Here is a 26,273-nt window from a genome sequence, read left to right as displayed (position 1 = left end):
AGTTTACCATTTGATATAACATCTTCTAAAATACGTATTCGTGCTATCATCCAATGCTTCCAGACGACCTTAAATCCACCAATTTGGATCTTGGAGTTAAGCCATATAGTTTGATTTGTAGAATTTTGTATTGGAATAGGTGTTAAATTATTAACATATCTTATAGTTTTCCATGTATCTGTTAATATTCTGTTTTCTTTATACAACCTAGGCATTTTGATGCTAAGAACATGATACAGTTGACATGTATTATCTTCTGTGATATGTATTATCTTCTGTGATATGTATTATCTTCTGTGAAATTGAAGTATCATAATCCTTTACTGTTCCTGTAACTTACCCTTATCCTGAAATGTAATTCTACTGGAACTGCCCAGATAATTTCTATATTGTAATCCGCCTAGAACCGCAAGGCACAGGCGGAATAGAAATCCGTAATGTAATGTAATGTAATACAGCCTCAGAGGAAACAGGAGCTGCCATTCCAATCTCAGCCAATCTGGGGGACCCAATATATACCCTGGCGCATGATATAGGACTGATGATACCTATAAAAATTGGGAAAATTTACCCCTCCCTCTGTAATTGGTTTTTGTAGAGATACTAAGGCAACCCTAGCAAGTCTACCCAGCCAAATAAATTTTGTAAGAATATTATTTAATTTTTTATAAAAAGACCCCTGAAAAAAAAACTGGTATCATACCCATTTGGTAACAAACCACAGGAGAAATCATCATTTTTATAGCTTGGACTCTCCCCCACCAGGATAAATGTAAAGGATTCCATTGCTTACATAGTTCTGTAACCTTCTGTAATAAACATTTTTCATTCATTTTTATTGTTTCTTCCAGTGTGTTTTTTATCCATATACCCAAATGTTTTATTCCCTCATCTTTTCAGACAAAGGGAAATGAATTGAATAATCCTTTTGTACAATAGACATTAAGTGGAAGAACTTCAGATTTATTCCAATTTATTTTATAATCTGAAAATTTTCCAAATTTCTCAATCATTTCAAGTAAGCAAGGAATGGTTGTCTGAGGATTTCTCAAATAAAGCAGTATATCATCTGCATAAGCAGAGACCTTGTAATCCCGATCTGAATATGGAATACCCTGTTTCTCTTTCGTTTGCTGAATAGCTAATAACAAGGGTTCTAATACAATATCATAAAGCAAAGGAGATAAGGGACAGCCTTGTCTAACCCCCCTCTTGAGACTAAAACATTCTGAAGAATTATTATTAATATATAATCTGGCAACAGGGGAGCTATACAATGTTTGGATCATTTGTATAAATCCTGATCCAATACCAAACCATTCCATTGTTTGATACATGAAGGTCCATTCCACTCGGTCGAAAGCCTTCTCTGCATCCAAGGATACAGAAAAGGTTGGATCAATAATGGCTTTTGACAAATTTAACATATGCAAAGTCAATCTTGTATTATTAGAAGTATGTCTCTGAGCAACAAACCCTGTCTAATGCATACCAATGATAAAGGGGAGAGCCTTAGCTAAACGTAGAGCCAATGTTTTAGCCAAAAGTTTTCCATCTACATTAATTAAGGAATAGGCCTGTAGTTTGAAACCAAAGTGGGATCTTTATTTGGCTTTGGTAAAACTATAGTAACCGATTCTGCCATAGTACCTTTTATGCAACCATTAGTTAGTTGTAACTGATATAAATTTAATAGATATGGTAACAGGGTAATTTGAAATGATTTATAGAACTCTACTGTAAAACCATCACCACCTGGAGAGGATCCAACTCTAAGGGACCTCAATGTGGTTTGTAATTCTATTAGTGATATTGGCTTTTCTAAGCTTTCTTTTATATGTTCAGGAATTTTTGGTCCCTCAATTAAATTTAAAAATTCTAATCCTTCCTTTTCTTTATCTACATTACATAGATTGTGAGCCCACCGGGACAGAGAGGGAAAATGCTTGAGTACCTGATTGTAAAAACCACTTAGATAACCTTGATAGGCGGTATATAAAATCCTAATAAACTTGAAACTTGAAAACTTGAATAAGGCTCAGAAGAATATAGAGCTTTATAGTATTTTAAAAATTGTTCTAGAATCAAACCAATTTGAGAATAAGTATTCCCTTTTTTCATCTTTCACCATCACTATTTTCATTTTCCGTTTTTTTTGCTTTTAAATAATTTGCCAATAATCTTCCCGCCTTATTTGAATTTCCATAATACATTGCCTGTTGAGAAAATAAGTATTTTCTTATCATTTTAGAAGAAATCTCATTATATTTCCCTTTAGCTTTCAAGACATCCTATAGTATAGCGTGTTCCCATTTATCAATCAATTTTGATTCTAAAATCTTAATGTCTTGTTCCAAGTTAGAAAATTGCTTTTTAATTTGTTTTTTTAATATGTGCCGAAAAGGAAATAATTTGACCTCTTATGGTTGCCTTAAAAGCATCCCAAACAGTTTCTATGGAGATAGCTTCTGTATTATTAATTTGAAAATAATCATTTATTTCTGACTGAATTTTCTCAATAAAATTTGGTTTTGTATGCAATGTATTATTAAATCTCCATATAGGTCTATTATTATCTTGATCACTTATTTTGATTTTAATCCACACCTCTCCATGATCAGATAAAATAATTAGATCTATGAAGGCTTGTGTACTAAGGAATTTGAAACAAATATATAATCTATTCTTGAAAAAGATTTATGAACATGGGAGCAAAAAGAAAATTCCCAATCATTAAAATGAAATATTTGCCATATATCATTTAAGTCACAATTTTGTACTACATTTTCTAATCCCAATGATTTCATAAATCTACTGGGGTTTTATCCATTAAAGGATCTATAACAGCATTGAAATCCCCTGCCACAACTAAATTAGAAGTAGCCAGTGGTATTAACAATTGTTGTAGAGTTTTGAAAAATTCAATTTGATTTGAATTAGGTGCATATACATTGAAAAGCGCCATCGTAGTATTTCCCATTTTCATGTCTACATGTATCCATCTTCCTAAAGGATCGGCATTAATCATTTTGAATAAAGCATTACAATTTTTATTAATTAAAATTGCCACCCCTGCCTTTTTTCCTATAGCTGGGGCAAAAAAACAATGTTTTACCCAATCTCCATCTAATTTTTGAGATTCTAAGGCTGATAGATGAGTCTCTTGAATGTAACATATATCTACATTCTGTTGTTTTAAAATTAAAAGTGTTTTCTTCTTTTTTATTGGATGGTTGAGGCCATTAACATTTAGTGAAAATAACTTAAGCTCCATTAGAAAATTTACTTATTGAACACATGGACCATATCAAATATTTTATCTTATTATAATTTTTCTCTATATAACTCATTTCCCTTAATTTACTTTGAAAAACTTCCCTTATTTTCTTAATTATTATATTTATTTATTCCCAAAATCCCTTCCCTTTTCCCTCCCATAACCCCTCTCTTCCTATTATACAATAACTTGAAGACATAAAATCAGACTGGTCCCTCTGCCCCTCCCCCAAGCATCCTATTTCATTGTTTCATATATTTTATAGAGATTAGAACAAATTATATATTCTTTTAATAGTACAATGAACCAAAATATTATATTTCTATCATATTTCATAAATCTTAACATGAAATGAGTGAATAAATAGATATTACAGTATGATCTTTAAATTAATGTAATTATTTAAAATATATAAGAATTTCTCATGTAATACCCTTTGACCATAATAAATTACTTTTAAGATATCAGAACATCACGTTCTTTCATTCAATCTATTATGTATTTCATAACAATTTATTTTTATCTATCTATCTATCTGAGGAAAACATATATAATAAAGTGTATTATATTGTTCATCCAAAATAATTAATTAAATTATATAAATAAATAAGTTCATTCATTTAGTATATTTTTTCCAGATTTTCAGAAAGCTTTTTCCTAATTTTTCTACCTATCTTGTACCCTCTTCTCAAAACTTTATTATGAAACCAGCTCCTCAATTGTATAATGTAACCAGCTCCTTAATTGTAACTTTTTTCCTGGAAATGTCCAGTTATCTTCTGATGTAATCCGCTTAGAACTGCAAGGTACAGGCGGAAAAGAAGTCATTGATGTAATATAATGTAATGTAATAAAGTTCCTCACGAGAGGCTCCTGAGAAAATTAAAGTGTCGTGGGATAGGAGGCAAAGTTCACTTGTGTATTAGGAATTGGTCATAGCATAGAAAACAGAAGGTAGGGTTAAATGGTCATTTTTCATAATGGAGGAGAGTAAAGAGTGGAGTGCCGCAGGGGTCTGTACTGGGACCGGTGTTATTTAACTTATTTATAAATGATGTGGAAACTGGAATGATGAGTGAGGTGATTAAATTTGCAGATGACACTAAACTGTTCAAAGTTGTTAAAACGCATGTGGATTGTGAAAAATTGCAGGCGAACCTTAGGAAACTGGAAGACTGGGCATCCAAACGGCAGATGAAATTTAATGTGGACAACTGCAAAGTGATGCACATTGGGAAGAATAACCTGAATCACAGTTACTGGATGCTAGGGCCCACCTTGGGGATTAGCGCCCAAGAAAAGGATCTGGGTGTCATCGTAGACAATACAATAAAATCTTCCGCCCAATGTGTGGTGGTGGCCAAAAAAGCAAATAGGATGCTAGAAATTATTTAAAAAAGGGATGGCTAACAAGACAGAATATTATAAAGCCCCTATATCGTTCCATGGTATGATCTCTTCTGAAGTATTGCATTCAACTCTGGTCTCTTTATCTCAAGAAAGATATAGTGGCGCTGGAAAAGGTTCAAAGAAGAGTGACCAAGATGGTAAAGGGGATGGAACTCCTCTTGTATGAGGAAAGACTAAAATGGTTAGGGCTCTTCAGCTTGGAAAAGAGACGACTGAGGGGAGATATGATTGAAGTCTACAAAATCCTGAGTGGAGTAGAACAGGTTCAAGTGGATCGATTTTTCACTCCATCAAAAATTACAAAGACTAGTGGACATGAGAACATAAGAATAGCCTTACTGGGTCAGACCAATGGCCCATCAAGCCCAGTAGCCCATTCTCATGGTGGCCAATCCAGGTTACTAGTTCCTGGCTAAAACCCAAGGTGTAGCAATATTCCATGCTACCAATACAGGGCAAAAAAGTAAAAAAAGGGAGTATTTTGGATAATTTATATGATATTTTAATAACGTTTCCTACACATTAGTGCCTTCACCCAGGGAAATACTTTTAAAACCAATTGGAGGAAATTTTTTTTCACTCAGAGAATAGTTAAGCTGTGGAACGCGTTGCCAGAGGATGAGTTAAAAGCGGATAGTATAGATGGTTTTAAGAAAGGTTTGGACAAGTTTCTGAGGAAAAGTCCATAGTCTGTTATTGAGAAAGACATGGGGGAAGCCACAACTTGCCCTGGATCGGTAGCATGGAATATTGCTACACCTTGGGTTTTGACCAGGTACTAGTGACCTGGATTGGTCACCGTGAGAACGGGCTACTGGGCTTGATGGACCATTGGTCTGACCCAGTAAGGCTATTCTTATGTTCTTATTTGGGCTACCAGCCTATCCTGCTGGTCAATGTAAGCATTTAGGAGTCATTTGCAATTCTAAACGGAGGTTTTCTCACCAAATCTCTTCATTTTTAGAAACAAGTCTTACAACTCTTCATAAAAGAAGATCTCATGTTGTTCCATTCCTCCTCTTTCACATCTCCAGCATCTTTCCTGCTGTCTTTCATCTTATTCACATACTCTCCTTTTCCATTGCTTTTCACCTCTTTCCAGTCCTCCAGACCATTCATATCACACACCAGCTGATCTGTACTCTTTACCTTCCCCCTTCCATTCTCTTCTTTCAGCTCGCTAACACCCCCACTTATTCTCACTGAATAGCCCCTTTATCCCCTGCATGCTGGGTCTTCTCTGCCCCCATTCTAAAGTTCTTATTCTGTCCTCCCCTATCTCTGTATTTTTCTACTCTCCTATCCAATATCTGCTCTCACTTCTAACCCCTCTATCTTGGAGTCTGAGCTCTGCAAAGTCTTTACTCATTCTACGTCCCAGAATAACCATGCTCTCCTAATTGTTAAGTCACATTTTTTTCTCCAATTCCACTCTTAATCCTGGAGCCCATGTTCTTCCCTAGCTCTACCGCCAAGTCTTCAAGCTAACCTAAATGATCAAATTACCAAATTCTTTTCCTACTCTTCTTTGCTGACAATCCTGAGTCCCTGCTCCCTGGAGTTTATTCGCTTTAACCCCCTCCCACCAGTAGCATCTTAAAAAAACCTTGCAGCCTGGCACTTCTGTCCTGGTCGTACTCTCTTATAGTTGATGCAGGTGCTTCTTCCTTCCTGCCTTCTAAGCCCCTTATGGTTGAAATATCAGCGTTTGAGCCATGGGGCTCTCTCTATCGGTACTACTCTAATATATGTGGTTCAAGCCATCCTTAGTTTTAGTATAAACAAAAACTCATACATTGGAACTAATTTATTTATTTAGTTTTATATCCTATCCTTCCAGAAAGCTCAGAATAGGTTACAAGTAAACTAAACTAAACTAAAATTTAGCTTTGTATACCGGGTCTTCAACCAAAGTGGAGCTCGACTTGGTTAACAGAAACTAAAAAAAATACAAAGAAAAAGAAAATAGACAGAAAATATTAGTATGGTTGATTTCCGAAGTGATTAACAAATAAAATAGTTTTTAGTGATTTACGAAAAAGTTGAAAAGGACCAGGACCTCTTAGGATAAGTGGAAGCTTATTCCATAGTTGGGTTAATTTGAAGACCAAGGATTGACTGAAATTCTTGATTCCTTTAATTCCTTTTGCTGAAGGAAGGGAGAGTTTCAATTGTTGGCTGTAGGCATTCCATAATAAAGGGACAAGAGAAATCAAAATACCATATAGAACTTTTAAAGTAATACAAGCACATTTAATGTGAATCCTGAGATGGACCGGAAGCCAATGAAGGTTTAGAAGCAAAGAAGACACATGATTGAATCTACTTTATCCAAAGATTAATATCGCGGCGGTATTTTGAATCAGTTGTAGTCTTTGGAGGCAGGTCTTTGTTATGCCAAGATAAATAGCATTACAATAATCTAACTGGGATAATATGATAGATTGGAACAGGACAGAAAAGTGTTGTTGGTGAAAAAGAGCTCTGACCTTCCTCAACATTCGAAGGCTAAAAAAGCACTTCTTGACAAGAGAATTTATTTGATTCTTAAAAGTAAGAGAGAAGTCTATGAGAATTCCCAATATCTAGGAAGAGAACTCAATCTGCAAGTAAACATACAAAGCATTAAACATACTAGAGGGGATACGGCTACACGCTGGAAAAATAATAGAACTTACTGTATGCTAGAGTAACAATTAATAACTTAAAGCTCTACATTTAACAGAGCCATTAGTACTTGTTTCAACCTTTCCTCTCTCTGTCCTATCATTTAATGAGGTTCCTTTGTTATTTCTATCAATCTACCTGAGGGTATGGGACCAACGATCAGATACCTTCCGTCTTCCATACTCTCAGGATACACTGGCTAAATCACTGTTTTTGTAAGTAACACCCTGTTATAAGGGAGGTTTACAATGGTACCCATGTGTAGGTTTAGGTCATGTAATCATATGATGGTGATATTGATTGTTCTTTAAAAATTAGTGAAGACTACTGCACTAGGGGGACATTTTGCCTCTAACCTTTGGTCGGGCATCCAGTTTCTTTTTACAATTTGTGATTCCATTCAGACAAATACAGTCAAACCTCGGTTTGCGAGTAACCCGGTTTGCGAGTGTTTTGCAAGATGAGCAAAACATTCTCGCAAAACTTGTTTCGCAAACTGAGTGTTGACTCGATTTGCGAGCACCCCCCCGAGAACCGGCATCGCTCCTCCCTGCTCGCAAAGCCCCCCCCTCCACGCGAACCGGCACCCCCCGCCCGAACAACTTGAACTTACCCCCCCCTCTTGTCTGGCACTGGCACGCAGCCCACAGGACGTGCCAATGCCGCTTGAAGATCTTCCTGCCTCTGCCGGGCCTTGAGCATGCATCTGCGCATGCTCAAAGCCTTCTAATTCTCCCTCTTGCTGAGAATCTCGGCTCATCTTAGTCAACTGGCAACTGAATTTAATGATTAAAAAACCTGCAGAAGCTGCTTTTTGATTTCAATGAAACACTTTTAAATGACATCATTTGTGTCTTGTCTGCCATCTGCAATGTCCTTCCATCATGTGCCCAGCTGCTTAAGCATCTTACTGTTACTGAAACAGATTCATCCATTATTGCTGTCATCAAGGAACATTTAATAGACACTTATTTTCCTGTTCATCCACTACACAATCCAATTACCTTCCCAAATGATATAAAAACATAGGCAACTGAATCTTTGTGAAAGTTGTACCAAAACCAGATTGAAATGGAAGGCTCTATTTGTGATTTATAAACAGTTGTACGCGATGAGTGCTGTGAACAAGTCTGCCTTGTGAACTTCTAAAAGCTAAGTTACTCAGCATTTCATATTCTGCTCTTTTCACTGTTTTTCAGCATTATATTTGCTTAATTTCTCTTTTCCTCCTCCCTGTTTCTTATTTAAAAAACAAAAAAAAAACCCACAAAAAATAAACCCTTTTCTTTCCTCTGTTAAATCTTATTTCCTCTTCCTCTTCATAGGAATAAGGGTAAGACTTATATTACCTCTAATTAAATCCTAGTGCCTGTGGCACAGGGTGACTAAAGTAGGGAAAATCCTGTTATAAATCCTGTGTTTTGGGGTAGCCACTGATCTGGTACAGAGCCTGCATTTCTGTTTAATTAGGGTGGTATAGAGCCTGAATTTTTGTTTAAAATCCTGTGTTTTAGGGTGGTATAGAGCCTGTATTTCTGACTTACTAGTTTTCAACCACTGTGTCTGCTGATTAGGTGGAGAAGGGAGGGGCTCTGATTTACTATTAAGGTTAACTGCATTATCTCTGGGACAGTGCTGTGAACAAGTTTGCCTTGTGAACTTCTAAAAGCTAAGTTACTCAGCATTTCATATTCTGCTCTTTTCACTGTTTTTCAGCATTATATCTGTTTAATTTCTCTTCTCCTGCTCCCTGTTTCTTACTTAAAAAAAACAAAAAATAAACCCTTCTCTTTCCTTTGCTAAATCTTATTTCCTCTTCCTCTTCATAGAAATAAAGATAAGACTTATAGTCCCACCCACACCAGGGACTACTGTTCATAGCTAGAGACCCAAATATTCAGGACTACTCAAATCAAGTCATTTCACAACCAATCAAGATGATCTTTATTCTATGCAATCACTGCGGAGCTTTAATTCCAAAACACATTATTTGGAGGCTTAAGGCTTGCCCCATCTTTCTTCAACTTGCTAGTACTAAGGAGGAGCTCTGCAAACTTAAACAGGAATTGAATACAATTAAAGCAGCTTCCATCACTCCACAAAATCATACTAACTTACCACCTCTACCTCAAAGAATAAAACAGCCCAGGAATAAATGGGTCACAGTAGGCTCAGGAAGACTGCGACATGTAACACAGAAACATCCACCTTCACTAATATTACCTCTACAGAATTCCTTCGCTCCACTAGTGCACTGCGATACTCAGGAAAACAGAAGGGAGGTGGGACTTGAATCAATGAAGGAAACTCAAGAGAACAAGAGCACCCTAAATACAAATAAAAAATCCAAAAACAGAAAACTATTACTGTTGGGGGATTCCATCATCAGAGGCATTAACCTTGGAACACAGGGCGAGGAGACCAAAATAGTGAAATGTCTTCCAGGATCCTCAGCTACCAGGAGTTCCAGGCAAATACTGACTATAATTAAGGAAGAAACTAAGGATTTTAACACTGATGTTGTTATCCATTTGGGAACAAATGACCTGGCCAACAACTCCACACTTGCAGCACAGAAAGCTTTTCGGGAGCTTGGTGAGGGCTTGAAACCTTTTGTAAAGACTTTAGCCTTTTCTGAAATACTGCCTGCATATGGAAAGGGAGAGCAAAGAGTGAAAAACACAGAGGACTTTAATAGATGACTCAAAGCCTGGTGTCATCAAGAAGGCTTCAGGTACATAGGAGGATGGGGAAATACATGGAAGGACAAGAAGCTATATTGCACTGATGGGCTACATATTACTACAGCAGGAAAAAGAAACCTTGCAAAGAAATTTAGACAATATGTTTCTAGGCATTTAAACTAGAAGGTGGGGGTGGTGTATGTATGAAGGACAATTATAGGGACCATCCCCGGCAAAAAAAAAGATGTGATAGTAGTAAAGATTGCAACATAAACAATATCAGCAACTCATTTCTTAGCATTGCAACTGAAAGTGAAACAAAACAAAAATCTATACGAAAAAGGAGATTACCGCTGAAAAATAGCTGGAAAGCAATGACCACAAATGCTTGCAGTCTAAGCAACAAAGTTCATGATCTGCAAGCCCTGATATTAGAGGCAGATCTAGATATTGTCGCTATCACAGAGACATGGTTCAGTGAATCACATGGATGGGATGCAAACATACCGGGATATAATCTTTTTAGAAAGGACAGAGATGGTTATAAAGGTGGAGGAGTAGCTCTCTTTGTAAAGATCAATATCCAAGTGACCGAAATGCAAGGGACCTAGAGAGAGGAAGAAGCGATATGGATCGCTCTGAAAAGAGAAGATGGAACTTCTATCTACGTGGGTGTAGTCTACAGACCTCCGACTCAATCGCAGCAAATTGATAAGGATCTGATTGTGGATATCCAAAAATTTGGAAGGAAAGAGGAGGTGCTGCTGTTGGGAGATTTCAACCTGCCGGATGAGGACTGGAATGTTCCGTCTGCGGAATCGGAAAGAAGTAGGGAGATTGTGGATGCCTTCAAGAGGCTCTGCTCAGACAAATAGTGACGGAACCCACGAGGGAAAAAGCAATATTGGATCTGGTCCTCACAAATGGAGAGAGTATCTCTAATGTTTGAGTGGGTACTCATCTGGGAAGTAGCAATCATCAAACGGTTTGGTTTGATATAATGGCTAAAGTGGAGAGCGGCCACACGATACTTAAAGTCCTAGATTTCAAACGTACGGACTTTAATGCAATGGGAAAGTACCTGAAGAAAGAGCTGTTAGGATGGGAGGACATAAGAGAAGTGGAGCGATAAAAATGGCTACGGACCTTTATGTGAAGAAAATAAATAAAAACAAGAGAAAAAGGAAGCCGATATGGTTCTCCAAACTAGTGGCGGAGAAAATAAAGGCGAAAGAGTTGGCGTTTGTGAAATATAAAAAAACCCAAGAAGAAGAGTGCAGAAAGGACTACAGGGTGAAACTGAAAGAAGCCAAGAGAGAGATACGTCTGGTGAAAGCACAGGCGGAAGAACAAATGGCTAAAAATGTAAAAAAGGTAGACAAAATTTTTTTCAGATATATTAGTGAAAGGAGGAAGATGAAAAATGGAATTGCTAAACTAAAAGATGCTGGGAACCGATATGTGGAGAGTGATGAGGAAAAAGCAAATGTGCTAAACAAATACTTCTGTTACATTACATTAGTGACTTCTATTCCGCCTATACCTTGCAGTTCAAGGCGGATTACAAAAGAGCTAACTGGACATTTCCAGTAACGTTACAATTGTTTTTCAGTTACAAAAGAGGTAAGATAGCTGGATAACTTCCAGGAGAACTTGCAAATTGGATAGTAAAATGACTGGACATTTCTAGGTAATATTACAAATAAGTTACAAATAAGATTACATTACATTTTAGGGATCTATATTCTTGGTTGGTATTTTGAGGAGGAAAAGATTACCAGAAGCTTTGGGAGGGGAATTTACCAGGGAGGGTTAAGGTATCTGGATAAATTTTTTGAATAGCAGGGTTTTGATTTCTTTTCAAAATGATTTGAGGTCGCCCGTTGCCGTCAGCAGATTGGAGATGGAGTGGCCAAGTTTTGCTGCTTGCGTCACAAGAAGGTTGTCAACCATCTTCTTGCGCTGGGTGCCTTTGAGCGGAGGGTAGGCAAATGGGGTAAGGGTTCTTCTTTGTCTTGTGGTGAGAATCTGATTTAGGCGGTTGTTTAGGTAGGAGGGGGCAGAGCCATTGAATTCGTGCTTGTATTGGTAGCCAGTGAGAGTCTAGGAAGGCAGTGGTGATATGATCATATTTTCTCAGAGAGTAGATCAGTCTGAGAGCGGTGTTTTGTATAGACTGAAGTTGTTTTAGCATGTTGGCAGGGCAAGGTAGATAGAGGGAATTGCAATAGTCCAGTAGACCTAAGACTAGGGATTGGACAATTAGCCTGAATTGCTCTGGGTCAAAGAATTTTCTTATTTTACGTAGATTTCTCATAATTAAAAAAGCTTTCTGGGTTGTCTTATTGATTTGGGCCTGCATTGTGCAGCACCTGTCTATCGTTACTCCTAGGAGTTTAAGTTCGGGCTGTATTGGGTATTTGGTGTTCTTAATTTCCAGTTCTGTGACGGTGGGGGTTTTGGCCTTTTCGAGCAGAAGGATTTTTGTTTTATCTGAGTTTAGTTTCAGTTTGTGGTCTACCATACATTTTTCCACTGCATCTAGTGTTTTTTCCAGTTTTACTATTGAGGTGAGCTCTAGTGGGTCAAAGGGGAGGAGTATGGTGATATCATCTGCGTAGCTGAAGGATGTAACATTTAAGTTGTCTAAAGTGGTTCCAAGGGAGGAGATAAAGAGGTTGAAGAGCGTAGGTGATAGTGGTGATCCTTGTTGGACCATGGTTCTGATTTGGTATCGTTGGACTTTACTCTGTAGGTTCTTAATTTGAGGAATCCTTGGAACCAATTGTAAACCTTGCCTGAGATCCCAAAGGTGTCAAGTATCTGTAGCAGTATGGAGTGGTCGACCAGATCAAATGCTGCAGAGAGATCAAGTTGGATTATCAGCATCTTTTTGCCTTTGCTGATATGCTGTCGAGCTGTCTAGTAGGGTTACTAGTAGAATCTCTGTGCTGTGGTTGGTTCGAAATCCTGATTGTGAGGGGTGAAGTAGGTTATGGTCTTCCAGATAGTTAGTAAGGAATTGTGCAACTAGACCTTCTATTATTTTAAGGTATATTGGTATTAAAGTGATGGGTCTGTAGTTGGAGGGGTTGTCTATTTGGCCTTTGTGATCTTTCACAATTGGGGTGATTATAATCTCTCCTAGGTCCTGTGGGAATTGTCCTTCCGTTAATGTGGTTTGTATCCATTGCATGAGGCTAGTTCTGAATGTGGTGGAGGCGTTTGACATCAGGTAGGTGGGGCAGTTATTTAGGTCGCATGATGCTTGGCTGTATTTCTTGTAGAGTCGATTCATATCAGATCAGTGTACTACTGGGAAGTTGTTCCAGCTTCTGTCTGCCGCAATGGCTTCTCCTATTGAAGAGTTTGTAGTTATCTCGTTGAGGTGGGTTTGTGTATTGTTGAAGGTAGTTCTGATCTTGGTGATATGGTTTTTGAAGTGGTCTGCAAGTTGGATGGCTGTCGGTGGATGGCTTCCTTGTGTAGCTAGGAAAGGTTTGGTATCGGTGAGGTTCTTTACTAGATTGAATAGCTTTTTTGTGTCTAGAGTTTCTGTGCCTACCATTTTAGAATAGTAGGCTTTCCGTTTTTCCTTGAGTTTGCTCTTGTATTGTTTGATTTGGCTTCTCCATCCTGGAGAAGAACCGAGATTGTCTAGCAAAGTTACACGAGAAAATCGAGTAGATTCTGTGCCGTTCAGGGAGGAGAGTGTTTATGAGCAACTTGAAAAACTGAAGGTGGACAAAGCGATGGGACCAGATGGGATCCATCCCAGGATACTAAGGGAGCTCAGAGAGTTCTGGCGAGTCCTATTAAAGACTTGTTCAATAAATCTCTGGAGATGGGCGTGGTTCCTGAGGATTGGAGGAGAGCGGATGCGGTCCTTATTCAGAAAAGTGGTCACAGGGATGAAGCTGGAAACTAAGGCCGGTGAGCCTCACTTCAGTTGTTGGAAAAATAATGGAAATGTTGCTGAAAGAAAGGATAGTGTACTTCCTTGAATCTAATGGGTTACAGGATCCGACATGGCTTTACATGGCTTTACATGGTAAACATGGCAACATGGCTTTACAAAAGGTAAATCATGCCAAACGAACCTGATTCAATTTTTTGATTGGGTGACCAGAGAGCTGTTGAACAAACTTGAAGGGCTGAAGTTAGGACCCAAAGTGGTGAACTGGGTTAGAAACAGGCTGTCGGACAGACGCCAGAGGGTGATGGTTAATAGAAGTCGCTCGGAGGAAGGAAAGGTGAGTAGTGGAGTCCCTCAGGGTTCGGTGCTGGGTCCAATCCTGTTCAATATGTTTGTGAATGACATTGCTGATGGGTTAGAAGGAAAAGTGTGCCTTTTTGCAGATGATACCAAGATTTGTAACAGAATAGACACCGAAGAGGGTGCAAAAATATGAAAAAAGATCTGCAAAAGTTAGAGGAATGGTCTAATGCCTGGCAATTAAAATTCAATGCTAATAAATGCAGAGTAATGCATTTGGGGATTAATAATCGGAAGGAACCATATATGCTGGGAGGTGAGAAGCTGATATGCATGGATGGGGAGAGGGACCTTGGGGTGATAGTGTCTGAAGATCTAAAGGCGAAAAAACAGTGTGACAAGGCTGTGGCTGCTGCCAGAAGGATGCTGGGCTGTATAAAGAGAGGCGTAGCCAGTAGAAGGAAGAAGGCATTGATGCCCCTGTACAGGTCATTGGTAAGGCCCTACTTGGAGTATTGTGTTCAGTTTTGGAGACCGTATCTGACGAAGGACGTTAGAAGACTTGAAGCGGTCCAGAGGACAGCTTGCGCCAGAAGACGTATGAGGAGAGACTGGAAGACCTGAATATGTATACCCTAGCGGAAAGGAGGGACAGGAGAGATATGATTCAGACGTTCAGATACTTGAAGGGTATTAACGTAGAACAAAATCTTTTCCAGAGAAAGGAAAATGGTAAAACCAGAGGACATAATTTGAGGTTCAGGGGTGGTAGATTCAAGAGCAATGTTAGGAAATTCTACTTTACGGAGAGGGTGATGGATGCCTGGAATGCGCTCCCGAGAGAGGTGATGGAGAGGAAAATGATGACTGAGTTCGAAGAAGCGTGGAATGAACACAGAGGATCTAGAATCAGAAAATAATAGTAAATATTGAACTAAGGCTAGTACTGGGTAGACTTGCACGGTCTGTGTCTGTATATGGCCATTTGGGGGAGAATGGGCTGGAGAGGGCTTCAATGGCTGGGAGGGTATAGATGGGCTGGAATAGGTTTTAACGGAGATTTAAGCAGTTGGAACCCAAGCATAGTACTGGGTAGAGCTTTGGATTCTTGCCCAGAAATAGCTAAGAAGAAAAAAATTTTAATTGAATCAAGTTGGACAGATTGGATGGACCATTTGGGTCTTTATCTGCCGTCATCTACTATGTTATTATCTTGTCCCTTTCTATACTTTAATGAAAAGATTGAAATATAAAATTATAAGTGTTTGAGGCTTGTGTAAATAAGGACAAAGTCTGGGTGGATGGGGACAAACTTTGACCCTGTCCCCTACATTCCTACTTCATATCTCCTCTCCTAGTCTGGCCATGTATCCAGTTTCCTTATCATCCTTTCTTCCCAGGCAATGCAAATGAATGAAAGAAGTCATCTTCTTACCTTTCTCCTCCTTACTGGTGCCCGCAAGCACTGCATAAAAAATGTGGTAATTCCTTTCCCCCGGGTTCTGCCGCACAACTCTGTTCTGCAAAGGTGAACATGAGTGAAGTGAATTCCTGCCTCATATATAATAAAGCAGGTGAAGATTTGCTTCATCACTTCAGTCAGGAAACTCTGAGATAAGACAGTCACTAAACAGATAAAATGGAGAACCTACACACATAGAACTAAATGCCCCACCTTACCCTACCCCACCCCACCCCCGTTTGCCTAAAGCAACCTGAAATTTGAGACACCCCCCTCCCCAATGCACGCTAAAGCCAAACTGACACAGCATGACGCAAATAGGGCGATTCTGTGAACCGCCACGCATGTGCATCAGAGTCACCAGTAAAAACAGCCCTTGCATGGCGCGTTTAGGTGAGCCAAATTAATACCAGAAATTGACCTAAATTTTAACACACCAAAGTGGCTTCACATTAGTAATCTACAGCAGCTTAGCTACACATAGAAATGGCACGAAACACTTCCCATCATGAAACTGAGGTGGAGGTATCAAGTTATGAGCAGTTGATCCCTCCGAATACAGGTAACCTACTCAATGTAACATGCAGAAGCTCCTCCAGTGCAAAAAGCAAGATGCAACCTGAAGCAACCTCTATCACTGAAAGCAAGCTGCATCCAGAGCCCCCTTATCTCACCATCTGATACAAATCAAGAGCTCCCTCACCCCCACCTTATGCAAACCAAGCCACACCCAGAGCCTCCTTTATCCCACCATGTGATGCAAATCAAGCCACACCCAGAAACCCTTTATCTCGCCATCTGATACAAAGCAAGAGCTCCCTCATCCCTACCCAGGGGTCTCAAAGTCCCTCCTTGAGGGCTGCAATCCAGTCGGGTTTTCCCCCAATGAATATGCATGAGATCTATGTGCATGCACTGCTTTCAATGCATATTCATTGGGGAAATCCTGAAAACCCGACTGGATTGCGGCCCTCAAGAAGGGACTTTGAGATCCCTGCCCCTACCTGATGCAGAGCAAGCCACACCCAGAGCCCTCTTATCCCTCCACCTGATGCAAACCAAGTCACATCCAGAGCCCCCTTATTCCCCCATACCCGAAGCAAAGCAAGCCACACCCAAAACCCATCACCCCACTCCCACAGAGCTGGCAATGGTTTGTTTGTGACAAGTTGAGAGATAGCATTTCCAGGTAAAGGTTGGGTTGATATTTGTACTTGTAGCTGGAGGACTTGCAGATGTTGCAGTTTTCCTTGTTGCCCTTCTACTCTTTAGAAGAAAGTGGATCATGTGAGATCTCAAGGAAGTTTATTTTCAGCCCTTCTTGGAGAGAAAGGGGTACCACTCGTTCTTCAATGGATAACTGGAGGTGAAAAGGGGTTTGAGAGGGTAACATGGGATACAACATACCCTCCCAATGTAACTTACCTTTTCAAGTAAATCTGAGAAGAAACCATTAAGGATAAACAAGAAGTGAACAAAGGAACTAATGCTCAATGCTCAGGAGGCAGAACCAGAGAAAAAGGCCCATGACACGAGGGAGGAGTTGAGAGATCTCAGTCCAACTTCCTGCTTTGATTGTACCCACAGAAAGGTGCTATATCAAGTCCATGACCCTTTACTCTTACCTCCCACATGGTGGCGAAGAAAGGGATCTCCTCCCAACGCCTGTTAGGAAGAGAAATGAAGACATCTTGTAATGCCACCACAGCCCTAGCGCCACCTAGTGGCCATGGGGACAGGGCTGCCAAAGCTTATTTTAAGCAATTTCCTTCAGCCAGACCTCACAATCTGTAGTCAACACATGCAGTTGCTAAGACAACTTTATTTAACATGGCTTCACGTGCAAACAAAATTCTTAATCTTCCAAGTCTCCCCTTACAGCTTTGGAGTTTCACTTATTAATCATGAAACCTAAACTTTGCCATTTGCAATCAGTTTTACAGGGTTTCCATTTTCACAGCTCTTTTAACTGATCCAAACCTACTTGGCCTTGTGTAGAATAGAGGCAGGTTTGTGCACTAACAAGGCTCAGTTTAAACACATTTCTAAACACTCTCTATTAAGAGTAATGACATACTACAATGACCTTGAATACCTGAATATGTATATCCTGGAGGAAAGAAGGGATAAAAGAGATATGATACAGACATTTACATTCTTGAATGGTATTAATCTATAAACAAATCTTTTCCAGAGACAGAGAAGCGATAAAACTAGAAGACATACTATGAGGTTGAGGAGTGATAGATTTAGGAGTAACATCAGGAAATACTTTTTCTCGGAGAGGGTGGTGGGTGCCTGGAATGCCCTCCCAGTAGAGGTGGTGGAGCTCAAAACCGCATGGGATAGACACAAAAGATACCTGAATAGATAAGGTATGGTATAAACACAAAACTCAACCACTCAACAACTGTAACTTTGTTTATGATGTGCAGGAGTGATGGTGGGGAAGTAAAGCCAATGCAACTTCTATGGCTTTGACCCATATATGGTAAGACTGAAAGGGATGGGCTTTGACAACAGCTCCAGCAGTAGGGCAGCATAGCTGATGCCAGACAGACTTCTAAAGTCTGTGTCCTGTATGTGGCAGGATGGATCAGGAGCACATTCATATCGTATTAGTACTGGTCTTGCCTAGCTCAGGGGAAGAGGAACTTAGCAAGTAAAATGTAATAATATCTGGATTGTTGGTTTAACATTGCCTTGAAAATGAATGTGACTGTTGGGCAGACTGGATGCACCATTTACTATGTTCTTTCATCCTGCACTTAGGACTCGTAATCAATTAAAACCAATGTTTCCATCTTATAAGTTGTGAAATCTAAGACACTTTTTTTAGGTTATTTTCATAGTGTGCTGCCAAGTTACGGAATTCCTTGCCCATGACTGTGACCTACATATGTTAGGTTTCGTATTCTGTTTTTTTTTAACATATTATACCAAATGATTGTTTATTTTGAATGTAATTGATTAGGCTACGGATACCTTGGTGCTCATCTTGAAAGCACATACAGTAGACTTACAAAGTTCCATAGTAACATATGTGACTCTGAAGATCGAAAATGAGCCTCCATATATCAATGTAACTAATTCTTCACATGCCAGATCCAATGTATCTGGTCTTATCTTCCTGTAATCTGATTTGAATTTGTACAGGAGTTAGAAGAATATAAAAGTAAATGGAAAACCCCCTGTGGATGCGTCAGTACTAGACTCACGTGTTAATGAGAGTAAATTTACACGCTCACGCCGTCATAGATATGTGAGAATGTGTTATTTTTTAAGGAAGGGCAATATATTAAATAAAACTAAACCCTAAAGGGCACATAATAGAAAGAGAAAAATGTCCAAAAACTGGCCTAAGTCGGCACTTGGACGTATTTTGACAATGTTTGTCCAAGTGCCGATAATAAAAACGGGTTTTGGACATATTTCTAAACGACCTAGGCCTTGCCGCTGAACGACCAAAGCTAAATGGGACATTTCAGGAGGAGTGTTGAGGGCGGGAGTTGGGTGGGATGTGGGCCGGCTTAGACTTAGTCGTTCAGCATGTATAACCAAAATTTACAGCCCAGGATCGATAGAACTTGGACATTGTGATTTAGACCATTTAAAACATGGTCTAAGTCACAAAAACCCATCTAAAGTCACCAGATAAGCACTGCAAACACATAATACAGACCCACACACACTACCCCAGTGATCACCGAAACCCCCCCCCCCCCAACTGCATAAAAATCGTAATCACACCTTTAAAATTCAGCCTCCAGACCATCATCACCTGGCAGCCTGGCATAGGAAAACCTAATCGTCCAGCACAGAGGCGGCTTAAGCCATCTTGGGGGTGGGTTAGGGACTCATAGAGAGGAGGACCCATGCCCATAAGAACCTGTAATCACTGCATTGATACTGAAACATGTGCACTCCCCTATACATCCCTAAAACCCTTTACTACTGGCATATATGGCTTCTGCAGCCATAAGGTCTATTGGGTGGTAGATAGGTGGGTCCAGAGGATTTTGGAGGTGGTTTGGGGGGCTCACCATTATGTATAAGGGAGCTATAGTGAGATGAAGACATGGCACCCTTTTGTGAAGTTCACAGCAGTGCCTATAAGGTACCCCACTATTTAGATGCCATGTCTGGGTGTTCAGTCCATCACTTTGCAGACCCCTCCCACGTTCAACAGGGCTTGTTCTAGGTCAGTGGTCTCAAACACGCGGCCCACGATCTGTCCTCTCCACTTCACAAGTTTCCGATTGTGGAGAGGACAATTGTGTACAGCCCGTGACTGCAGTAATTTACTTGCGTCGGAGGGAATGTCGGCAAACGGCCTCGTGGTGGCGCTGTGCTTCTCCCAGTCTCAGCCTCCCTCCACCCGCTTTGGCTTGTGCCTCTAGGCGGCATTAGCGGCTGCCGGGTTGTGCTGTGCATCTCGCAATCTCAGCCTCCCTCCGCCCCCTCTCAGCCCGGATCCGGAGCGCATGGCTTACTCTGCCCTGCAGCACAGCTCACTCTGCCCTGCAGCTCGCCCAAAAGCACTGGAACCAAGCAACGAGGCATCCCAGGCTGTGATGGCGGTTGGTGTGTAGGGCTGTAGGCCTTTGGCAAGTATGTGAAAAATGTGTTTCTGTGGAAATTGCAATTATCTGTCCCACAGAAATTTTTTTTGATCCCCCCTATGATTTCTCCTGTGGTGGTGTTTCTTCACATTGGCCTATGTCAGTGGTCGGCAAACTGCGGCTCTTTAGCCACTTGAGTGCGGCTCGCAGCTCGCCTAAAGCAGGGGTCCCCAACATGCTTCCCTTCTCACTGCCCTCCCCCAAGTCACCGCCATTGGGGAACAGGCCGCCACCATAGCCTGTGAATAGGCTACTACCACCACCATTGGGGAATAGGCTAACATCGCCGCAGTCGGGGAACAGGTTGGCGCTGAGTTCTTAGCTCCCCCTGCTTATCTCGGGCCCGGAACTTCCTCTCCGACGTTAGAATTGACGTTAGAATCGACGTTAGAATCTTCCCCGTGCTGGGGAAGATAAGTAGGGAGAACTAAGAACTCGGCGCCGGCCTGCTCTCTGATGTTGGTGGCTTGGGAGAGGGCAGGGAGAAATAAAGAAAGAAAGGGGGGGGGACAGGGAGACAGAAAGAAATAAGGGAGATGGGACACAGACAAAAAGGGGCATGGAGAGAAAGAAAGAAAGGGCATGGAGAAAGAAAAAAAGAAAGAAAGGGGGCACAGAGGGAGAGAGAAAGACAGACATATAGAAAGAAAGGGGGCATGGAGAGAGAGAGAAAGGAAGAAGGGTCAGGGTGAAAGAAATAAAAAGTTGGGAGAGGGAAGGAGACAGATGCCAGACCAGGGGAAAGGAAGGAAGGAAGGAAGGAGGGAGGGAGAGAAAGGAAAGAAAGAGATGTCAGACCATGGAAATAGGGACGGAAGAAGAGAGAGATAGAAGGGAAGGTAAGACATGGAAACGTAGATTTTGAAAAGAAAGCAGAAAAATTGAATATTAAGTTAATGCCAAAGATGGATGCAATTACATTTCCTTAAGTAATTTCAGGGATATATATTATAAGACACTAAGGTCAGAAAAAGGTTACTATATAAACAAAAGAACTGACCCTTGAAAATAAACTGTCTATAGAGGGTGATCAGAGAACTCTATAAAACGCTCAGAGATATGAAACTCTGAAGGGAAGGCTGAAAAACCTCCCTGTGTGAAGAGTTCACCTTCCAGTCATTGCAATTTCATAAATATTTCTTGATCACGCTCAAAGACTGGGTAATTCAAAGTAAAATTAGAAAGTTTTTCACTAATTCAAAATAAGATGATAAATTTTCTCTTTTTCTTGTGTCAAACATGCAAAAAGTCACTGCATAAGTGGATTGAAAATATATGCACTTAGCTTTTAGAAAAACAGGGTTTGTGGGGTCCCAACGTGGCCCCGTTTCGATCCCTGCCTCAGGAGACCCGACTAGTACATGTTTCAAAAGCAATCCGGGGTACTTGTTCAAAAACGATCCTGGTAAGCTTCGTGACATGCAATCACATCTAAAAGACATAATTCTCCATGTCAGTTTGTGAGTAACAGTCCAATACTCACACTGAAACACTAATCTTAGCCTGGGGAAAGTTATCGCGATAAAATAGTAATGATGTTACATACCGCTGCTGGGTGGTTGAAAAAGTAGCTTCTAAAGGTCTAGTAAATCTTCCAACCGCCAGAAAGAACGCGGTCTGCTATCGCTGTATTTCAAGAAAACAAGGACGTCATGACGATGCCTAAGAGGAGGGGACGGCAGAGGGATATCCCTCTACCTCTGGCCGTGACTTCGACTCCTCGTCAATCTGCGATTACATCATTCGCATTCCCGATGGCGTTGGGCGGATCCTTAGCTGAGCTCCAGGAGCAGCTCAGCTTGGACGGCGATGTGTCGTTGAGCCCTCTGGGACCTGACTTTCCTCCTCCTCCGAGTGGGGCAGCGGATCTTGGCCTTCCTGTGGAGGGATCTCGGCAGCAGCCGACTCAGGAGGGAATGCCGTTGCAGGTTACCCCGGAGAGAAGAACAGAAGGAGGAGGAGTAAAGTATCATTAGGAGCCTCTTTTCAGTTAAGATTTCCTTGTAAATGTTTTGTTGTATTTCAAAACAATAGATATATTTTTTATGATTCACATCAATTACGTTTCTTTTTAGAAGGAAAAGGAGTTTCATTTGCACCATAGTGATTTTCGGTATAACTCAAGTCTATTATTTTAGCCATCGGTTTTCACTTAATTTCCTTTTAATTTGCAATATGTGATCTTTCCTGGAAGAATTTCTTTCTTTGTCTCTGCCCTCCTTTTATTGAGGACTATGTTTAAAAAAAGTATGGGTTTCTTCTTTTTTGTTATATCATACTAGCTGATGCCCCGGCGTTGCATGGGTATTTAATTATAGCAATAACACTGTAAATGAATTTAAATAAAGATACTTTATAGTGGTGAATGAAATAATTTTGTTACAGCTTTATAAAAAGTAAAATATTCAAAGTATAATGTGAAATATTTGACAAAATGAATACAATTCAACTAACACAAAAATTGATTATAAACAACATTTTTAGTTTCACCTCCAGGAGCAAGAACATATACATTCTTGGGTGAACCCACCCTTCCCACGTGTGCAGGTGGGCCGCGAGACCCCCAGAACATATCACCCCAGGTAGTGAGGGATCTGCATACCAAGTTTCGTTCAAATCGGTCCCACAGCTTCTTACATTTTTTCCATTGACTTGAATGGATGAAATCTGATTTTCTGTTTGTAGCTCCGCCCACGTGTGCAGGTGGGCCGCGAGACCCCCAGAACATATCACCCCAGGTAGTGAGGGATCTGCATACCAAGTTTCGTTCAAATCGGTCCCACAGCTTCTTACATTTTTTCCATTGACTTGAATGGGTGAAATCTGATTTTCTGTTTGTAGCTCCGCCCACGTGTGCAGGTGGGCCGCGATACCCCCAGAACATATCACCCCAGGTAGTGAGGGATCTGCATACCAAATTTCGTTCAAATCGGTCCCACAGCTTCTTACATTTTTTCCATTGACTTGAATGGGTGAAATCTGATTTTCTGTTTGTAGCTCCGCCCACGTGTGCAGGTGGGCCGCGATACCCCCAGAACATATCACCCCAGGTAGTGAGGGATCTGCATACCAAATTTCGTTCAAATCGGTCCCACAGCTTCTTACATTTTTTCCATTGACTTGAATGGGTGAAATCTGATTTTCTGTTTGTAGCTCCGCCCACGTGTGCAGGTGGGTCGCGAGACCCCCAGAACATATCACTCCCGGTAGTGAGGGATCTGCATACCAATTTTCGTTCAAATCGGTCCCACAGCGTTTTACATTTTTTCCATTGACATGAATGGGTGAAATCCGATTTTCTGTTTGTAGCTCCGCCCACGTGTGCAGGAGGGCCGCGAGACCCCCAGAACATATCACCCCAGGTAGTGAGGGATCTGTATACCACGTTTCGTTCAAATCGGTCAAGCCGTTTTTGAATTACTGTGAGAATGGCAGCTTTTTACATTTTTTCCATTGACATGAATGGGTGAAATCCGATTATCTGTTTGTAGCTCCGCCCACGTGTGCAGGTGGGCCGCGAGACCCCCAGAACATATCATCCCGGGTAGTGAGGGATCTGCATACCAAGTTTCGTTCAAATCAATCAAGCCGTTTTTGCGTGATCGCGGCACATACATACATACATCCGATTTTATATATATAGATTGACCCAATAGGAAAATGGACTTATTTTTGTATTACCTTTTTGACTTATTTTGTTCATTAATAGAAATATTGGATGTACTAATATCGTAAGTTGCCTGTTAAGCACAATTGTTGTTTATTTAAAAAATTTAAATAAATAAATAATTTTTTTAAAAAAAGAAAATGTGTCCTAGGCTGTTTTTTACTTTGGACGACTTGCGACTTAGATGAAAACGGACTTAGACGTTCCTTTCGATTATGCCCCTCCAGATGTTTTACAGGCAAGGGTTATATTTAATTCCTCCTCTACAGGGGTAGGGCTCTCTTAGACCCATTTCACTACCTGAAGGCAGGGTGTCCCATTTCTCTTTCTAGGTAGAGGTTTGCCTCGATTAGAAATGGTCAACATTCACCCCCTCAGACATTCCCTCTTTCCTCCTTTGCTCATCCTTTCCAGCTTCAGGAGAGAAGGATACAGTGGATAATTCGTCCTCCCTGAATGTGTCCAAGCTGGGAGAAGTGCAGCAGGATAAACTTCCCAAAGCGACTGGAATTATTGTTATAAACTGTCTTGGCATTTCCGAAGGCCTCCAGGATAGGGCTGGAGAAAAACATACAATCATTATGCTACTAAGATTGTGTCCAACAAAGCCAATCTAGACATAGGCAGAATGACAGCAAAGGCACACACACTCAACAGAATGCATGCCTACACAGAAGCACATACAGTAGCGGAGTAAGGGGCAGGGGGTGGACTGTCCCAGGCACCATCTTGGTTGGGTCTCCTCCTCTCCGTAACTCTTCAGCTATTTGCATGCACGAGCAGATCTTCAACCTGCTGCTTGCGCCAGCCTTGACGCTCCCTCTGAAGTCACTTCCTGGTTGCAGGCCAGGAAGTGACATCAGAGGGAGAGTTGAGGTCGGCGTGAGCAGCAGCTTGTGCCAGCAAAGAATTAAAGACTTACGGGGGAAGGGACGGTGTGCACGGCAAGGAAGGCCCTGGAAGCCTCCTACCTTCCCTACACCACTGACCGCATACCTAACATACATGCAGTTACATGCTTAAATGGAACCACACAGCTGATATACAGGCACTGACTCTTCCTAAAGTACAAAGATGCCCTGCCTTGCTTTAGTCTTTTCCATGACCCTACCCTAAGGTAAAGTGCAGGTGTTCAGGATGGGCAGTTTTCAAACAGGTTCTTCCCCTGCAGACAAGACCATTTTCCTTACCCACCTGCATCCTCAGAATAACATAAGGAAAGCAGCAGCTGAGGCAAATGGAGGAGTCTTGAAAAAGCAGCTCAGGAGGTGCAAATCTGTAAAATGCAGGCAGGAAGACTTAAAACAGAAATCCCCGCACTAGCATATTTTGGCTTGTTCTTATCAGTGTCTAGACTCTTTCTCATTCAGGGCTTTCATTCTTGAATAGTGGAAACGTTTCTGGAAACTGACCCATTACAGTACACCAAAAACACACTCTTATTCATTACAGTACACAGAAAACCCACATACATCCATTACAGTGGACCCCAAACCCCCTAAAACCACACACTCATCCACTACAGTTCACCAAACACCCACAAAGTCATTCAGTCCACTAATCTAAAACTGTGCAGGACAGTGCACCCCCAAACCCACACACTTGCACTCACTGCAAGGGCTGGCAAAGGCCCTGGCAGCCTAGGTGTCTGCCTAGAGCGGCAGCAGTGAGGGGCCAGAATGATAAGAGCCTTAACCCTACCACCACTGTCCCCACCCCATGTCCTAATGCACCAGCCCCAAAGCCACAAAAAGATCGATTCCTGCTTAATAACAGGCTTGTGCTTAACTGCTGCCTTATCCAGCCCTCCTCCGAGGCAGATTTCCTTTTGGAGAGATGGAGGATATGGTGGCGATTCAGCACGGGCCTATACTTTTAGGACTCACTTTTTAAATTTGGAGTTGGTGCTGAAGGAGTTAAGACAGATATTGGGGGAGGGGAGGAAGATGCTGGGTATGGAGTGGGAGTAGGGAAGGGAAGAGGGGATGAGAACCTGGCCAATTGGAGTAAGAGTTGCTGGCCACCTGGGGTGGGATATAGATGGAAACGAGAGATGCTGAACTATGTGGAGGGAGAGGGGAGGAGTGTAGGTCCATGAGCCTCCTTAATCAGGAGCACAAGGCTGAAGGTTCATCTAAGGCAATCCCTCCCACAATGCATCCTCAAGTTCACATACAGTACCTATTCCAAAACTATCTTACACAGAACTGCACACCTTTATATCTCATTGCCGCCCAGTTTTTAGGATTTCTCCAGCCTGGATTTTCA

The 26,273-nt window shown here is 41.1% G+C and overlaps 1 protein-coding gene across 1 annotated transcript in view; it reads right to left on the bottom strand.

The window, feature by feature from the left end:
* Window positions 1-26,273, bottom strand: part of LOC117360428 (unconventional myosin-X-like) — a 483,786-nt gene that overhangs the window by 410,425 nt on the left and 47,088 nt on the right. The window contains exons 5-7 of the mRNA XM_033944140.1: window positions 24,439-24,563; window positions 17,142-17,155; window positions 15,690-15,774 (exon numbers count right to left, since the gene is read on the bottom strand). Coding sequence (XP_033800031.1) covers window positions 15,690-15,774; window positions 17,142-17,155; window positions 24,439-24,563 — 224 coding nt within the window. The remainder of the gene's footprint in view (window positions 1-15,689; window positions 15,775-17,141; window positions 17,156-24,438; window positions 24,564-26,273) is intronic.

The sequence above is a fragment of the Geotrypetes seraphini genome, chromosome 5 (genome assembly GCF_902459505.1).
Source record: "Geotrypetes seraphini chromosome 5, aGeoSer1.1, whole genome shotgun sequence".
Classification (NCBI taxonomy): Eukaryota; Metazoa; Chordata; class Amphibia; order Gymnophiona; family Dermophiidae; genus Geotrypetes; species Geotrypetes seraphini.
This window is presented reverse-complemented; position numbering and strand designations above follow the sequence as displayed.